This window comes from Budorcas taxicolor, chromosome 5, assembly GCF_023091745.1.
Source record: "Budorcas taxicolor isolate Tak-1 chromosome 5, Takin1.1, whole genome shotgun sequence".
Lineage (NCBI taxonomy): Eukaryota > Metazoa > Chordata > Mammalia > Artiodactyla > Bovidae > Budorcas > Budorcas taxicolor.
This window is the reverse complement of record NC_068914.1, coordinates 4,431,713-4,437,014: the sequence shown is the minus strand read 5'-3', so window position 1 is coordinate 4,437,014 and position 5,302 is coordinate 4,431,713. Positions and strand designations below refer to the sequence as shown.

Sequence of the window (5,302 nt, the reverse complement as noted above, 5' to 3'; positions counted from 1 at the left end):
AGGAGAGGGTCCCCTGGGCCGGGGGATACAGTGAAGGTGAGAGCAGTCTGGCAGGGAGGAGGAAAAGTGTAGCCAGAGGGCTCCTGGCTGGCTCTGGGGCCAGAGTCCTGCTGAGTGGCCGAGCCCTGATGGGCCTGTCAAGGAGCTGGTGAGCTCCCAAGGAGAGGGCCACAGTGACGAGTGCCCGAGGGTGGGCATTGGCGCAGTGGGGTCATGGGGTCTGGAAGCCATCCCAGAGCTGGTGGCTGACACCACCATCCTGTCAAGGGGTCCAGCGGAGAGGACCCATGTAGGGGTGGAGGACACACGCAACCTCAGAAGGAACAGGCAGGGGGCTTTGATGGGCCCAGGGAGCGTCCCTGTGGGTCTCTCAGGCCAGTTCCCAACGGCCATGTCCCAGAAGCGCCCCACCCTTGGCAGTGTTGTCCAAAACCATGAGCGGAACTCTCTGGGATGTGGATGTAACAGGGAGGCCAGAGTCATCTAGACCTGCTTAAACTGCAGGGCCCTCACTTTCATGGCCGCTTCTGAGTCCACAGGGTCAAACGTGTGTGTGTGTGTGTGTGTGTGTGTGTGTGTGTGTGTGTGTGTGTGTATTCACATGGATAGTAATATTCTTTTTCTTAAAGGGACTCTCCAAATTGTTTAAGACCTGATCAGCTCCTGCTTATGGCACGTGTGGGGCTATGGCCTTGTGACCCAGAGTTCCTGCTGGCTCTACCATCCACTGCCCACCCTAGGGCGGTTAGCCACTGCCCAGGGCCTCCCAGCACCACTCAGGAATGTGGGAGGGCCTCGACTCCTTAAGCCTGTATCAGGTAAACACTAATTAGACCCTGCCACTCCCTCCTGGACTCCCCTGAGGGGTAAGGGAGCCTGTATGGGGGGAGCAGCCTCAAACTCCTGCCCCAGGCCTGGACTTTATGAGCAAGTCCTTGAAAGGGCCTTCCCTCCATGACCCCTGGCCAGTGGGAGTTTCATCTCCAAGCCCTCTCACTCCGAGGCAGCTTTATACCCCTGCCACTCTTTGTTCCACCCACTGATTGGTCAGGGCTCACTGCCAAGCAGCATGGACCTAGCTAGCATCTCTAGCACATCACTGATAAGAGGGTGGGAATGGAAGTTTACCACGAGTTTGCATGCCTGGCCCCACCGACTATCAGTGACAAGGCCAGGAAGGCATGGATGCCCCCATTTTATAGATGAAGAAACTGAGGCTCAGCTGGGCTAGTGACTAAGGGAAGCAACATGTGATACGTGGCTTGAGGCATCTCTCTCCATCCTGAGTAACTCGGGAGGCAGTCTGGCTTCCTAAGCATGTAATGTTTCAGGGACTGGTAGAGCTTCTTTCCGGGAACTCTTGCTACAGCCAGAAGCACATCCCCAGTTGGTGGCAGGGTCCTCCATTTACTCCCATAGGACCTCTTGGGTGGGCACTTCTGACTTCACAGGGCTTCCCTAAGAGGCCAGGCCCCAAAGTGCGAGGAGGACTGGGTTCCCTTACCTGCAGGCTGCCTAAGTGCTGGGCCACCCGGGTGCTCCCGTGAGTGAGAACCAGGTAACTGCAAGTCAGGGACGACTAGACTTCTGGTCAACGTTGCAACCTTCTCTGCCTTGGGCCAGGCACAGCCCTCATTTTCTCTACTCCCCCAACCTGTCCAGGGGAGGCTGAAAGGCCGTTCTGCTGAGCTAAGTTGTTGGGAATAGGGAGGGCAGCGGCCTCCACTCCACTTGTATTCCTGGCCTGGGGGCTGCGCAGGTACCCAGCCTTACAAAATGCTGCACCCCTGACTAGGCCACCCTAGGGATAGTAGGCAGCAGGCTGGGAGTTCTTGGCCTTGTCTGGGTACACAACTGTGCCCAGACTGCCATGAGTCCAGGGGACTGGCAGGGCCGAGGTCCCCAAATGCCTCTCACCCTACAGGACACTAAGGCCTTTTGCCTTGGGAGAGGGGTATGTCCCAGAACCGAGCTCTGTCCAGCCTCATGCTCCCGGTCCCTGCCCCTCATGGGGTCTCAGGTTATGGGGTGTGGGGGTTTCATGTTGCCGGAGGAGCACTTCGCCAGGCACAGCACTGGGGTGGCCCCACCCAGCTTCTTCCTCCTGAGCCTGTGCTGACTCACCACCAGCGTGAGTGCTCATGTCCCAGAGCCCGGCCAGGTATCAGAGGCATCTATAAAAGCAGACTGGTCCAGGCCCCAGCATCCTGCTTGATTACCACCTGTTGCCACACAATGCTGGGAGGCCTGGGGAAGCTAGCTGCCGAGGGCCTGGCCCACCGCACGGAGAAGGCCACAGAGGAAGCTGGTAAGGACCCTGGGGCTCCTTTCTCCTTGCGATGTTCCTCCCACTGGGGGACTCAGGACAGACTTAACTGGGCCAGTGAAAAGCTGATCCCAGCAGGATTTGGGCAGGCTTTGGCCCCATGGAGAACCAAGGATGATCAGCTCCACAGGCATGGAGGTAGGGGACTGTAGAAGCTAAACCAATAGGAGCCACGAGAGGTCCACTGCCTCAGCAACCCGCCTGGTTAGACCTGTTCTGCCCCCCAACCCCTAGGCTTGACACATTCCTGGGGTCTGTGGCTGTGGGACGGAGGCGGCAGCTCAGAGGAGGCCCCTCATAGCAGGAGGGGAGCCAGGGTGCTGGGTGAGTAGCTGGTGACTTGACTCCTTGCCTCTGGAAACCGGCAGTGGGTGGGAGGCTTTCATGTTAAAAGAGCTTATTCTAAGTATCCTATAGATGCTACAGGAAAAGGAAGGTGGATTTTAACTTTTTACCATAACTTTAAAGCATCAAAGATTTCTTGCTGAAGAATCACCAAGTCTGATTGTGTTCAAAGTCAGCCCCTAGAGTTTACACAAAGGACATTTTCAGTTTCTTCAAAGTCCCCAGAAACTCTTTTTTGTACATCAGCCCTTGGATACAGAGAAGGTGATCCAAGCCCTACCCGTTTGACATTTTGTGAAGTTCAGCTTGTGCCCAAGTTTGCTGTTCTCTTTCTAAATGGCTGCAAACATGTCTGTGTTTCATTTTAGCTTTGCAACTGCTGTTGATCGCCTACTTTCATCTTGACCAGCTCTCTGAGCGCTGTGTTATTCCCAGGACAAGGGAACCCAAGCAGTGGAGTTAATTCTAGGAGTTAGAATCTGAAATAGTCCTTCTGGCCCAACACCTTTCAGCTCTAGCACATTACCGCCCTAGGAGGGCATATAGTATTGTCTTATTGGAGGAACTACTTTGGGGGACTTAGTGTTGCCGTGGGAGGGGAGTGGTGGTGGTGGGGGTGAAGCTTTGACATTCAGCCTCCTGCTGCGGCCTCCATTCAGCCATAGGCAGAGGAGCAGCTCACCTGAGAGGCGTGGTGACCTGGGAAATAGGCCCAGCCTTGGCTCCAGGTCCCCAGCCGACAGGAAGGCCTGCTCGTCAGCATTCCAGGCCTTGCTGGGCAAGGAACACGGAGAGCCCTGTGCCCTGCCAGCTTGGCTGCTAGCAGCCAGGTCCCACTCCAGCCTCTGAAGGAAGCCAGCTGGGGGCTCTTGGTGAGCAGCTTGTCCTGTCCTGGCGGGAGTAGCATCCCGGCGGCCCTTTCGGGATACCCAGGGCTGTCTGGGCCCTGCCGTGAGGACGGGCAGCTCACACTGTGCTCTCACTCTGGGCTTGTCTCGTCTTTTCAGTTCATGTTGTGGAGGGAGTGGTGAAGGAGGTGATAGACCACGCCAAGGAGGCTGGAGAGAAAGGTAAGGCCAAGTTCAGGTGGGAAGGAGGGAAGCTGGATGTTGGCGGCAACCTGCTCCTTGCCTAGCCAGGCCAAGCCCTGCCCCCGAGGTTGCTTCCTTCCGGCTGGGGTGCATTCCCTGCGCTCAGCTGAGATCTCACACTGTACTTGCTGCAGCAGGAACCATCTAGGTAGTCCTCTCTGTGGGATGTTAATAGGATGGTGTCACGAAAGATCAGGCGGCAGTGTGCTGGGACAAAACATTGGAGACATAAAGTATATTATTTGTATAAGTACGTATTTGTTTAAATGTTTATATGCTTGTTTATATGTTTCTGTATCACAGTGTACGAAGCCTGTGTATGTCTCGCTCCTTACAACAAAGTAGTTTGCAGATGGATTAGGACTTAAATATAAATACATGAAATTATTAAATTAATAGAAAAGAACATAGATTTTGGCATAATCTCAGAGAATGGAGGATCTTTTTAATGACGACAGAAGATCCAAAGGCCATAAGGGAAATATTAGGTAAATTGGACAGTGTGTGCTAGGTCACTTCAACCGTGTCCAACTTTCTGTGACCCCATGGCCCATAGCCCACCAGGCTCCTCTGTCCATGGGATTCTCCAGGCAAGAATACTGGAGTGGGTTGCCATTTCCTTCTTCTAAGTTGGACGGTATAAAACTTAAAAAATTTCCATAGTGAAAAAAAAAATACCATAAGCCAAAGAAAAGAAAAACCACAAACTGAACAAAAATATTTGTAGTAGAAATGATAACCCAATATAAAAATGACCAAAAGATATAAACAGTTCACAGAAAAATGAAGCCTGATTAGGCAGTACACCCACAAGCAGATGCCCTATGTCACTAATAGTTGGAGAAATGCAGGCTGTTTGGAGAAATAAAACCAAGTGCGAATGCCTTCATCCAGGAGCTGCGCCCTGCTCTGTCCCACAACGCCTGCAGGGCGCAACCCAGTGAGGCTGCCGCATCCCACAGCACACTCCAGGCGACACCAGCCCAGCGAGCGACTTGAATTGTTTTCTTTGCTCACCTGGACATTCTTCGTCTTCCTTCCCAACAGCCATTGCTGATGCTTTAAAGAAGGCCCACGAGTCGGGGGAGAAAGTGGTAAAGGAAGTCACGGAGACGGTGACCAACACAGTCACGAATGCTGTCACACATGCAGCAGAAGGCCTGGGCAAACTGGGACAGTGAGCTTGCCTGCCACCAGCAGGCTCTTCCTGAATCACAATAAAAGGCTGTGATTAACCGTGTACGCTGAGCCCTGGCTTTGTTCCTGTTTGGATGGAAACGTTGCCTGTGTCCCGAGTGTGCCCTCTGCAGTGACAAGGGGCCAGCACCTTGGCTCGCACTGGGGGCCACACAGTTCCCTGAGATTAATCAGATATGCCGCTCTAGGTTTGTGATCTCTCGTGTCAGCAAGGAGCTCTTGAGGACTGTTGGTGTCTGTGCTACCTCTCCTAAAAGACTGTTTCCCCAGAAACTATACAAAGCTTTCAAACACCTCAGTGCTTCCAGGACACCCCAAGAAAGGACCACAGTTCAGCTTACAT

The 5,302-nt window shown here is 53.7% G+C and overlaps 1 protein-coding gene across 1 annotated transcript; it reads left to right on the top strand.

Moving 5' to 3' along the window:
* The first annotated feature begins 2,235 nt into the window (after window positions 1–2,235).
* On the top strand, window positions 2,236–4,992 carry FAM25A (family with sequence similarity 25 member A). The gene is made up of 3 exons (XM_052639356.1): window positions 2,236–2,308; window positions 3,679–3,741; window positions 4,810–4,992. Exons 1-3 carry the CDS (start codon window positions 2,236–2,238, stop codon window positions 4,941–4,943), a joined length of 270 nt encoding a protein of 89 aa, XP_052495316.1. The 3' UTR covers window positions 4,944–4,992.
* The last annotated feature ends 310 nt before the right edge of the window (window positions 4,993–5,302 follow it).

Excerpts from the sequence above, each read along its gene's own strand:
- FAM25A (XM_052639356.1), top strand. The coding sequence starts at position 2,236 with ATGCTGGGAGGCCTGGGGAAGCTAGCTGCCGAGGGCCTGGCCCACCGC. Across the intron at positions 2,309-3,678 it reads GAAGGCCACAGAGGAAGCTG|TTCATGTTGTGGAGGGAGTG; the intron begins GTAAGGACCCTG and ends TCGTCTTTTCAG. Across the intron at positions 3,742-4,809 it reads CAAGGAGGCTGGAGAGAAAG|CCATTGCTGATGCTTTAAAG; the intron begins GTAAGGCCAAGT and ends CCTTCCCAACAG.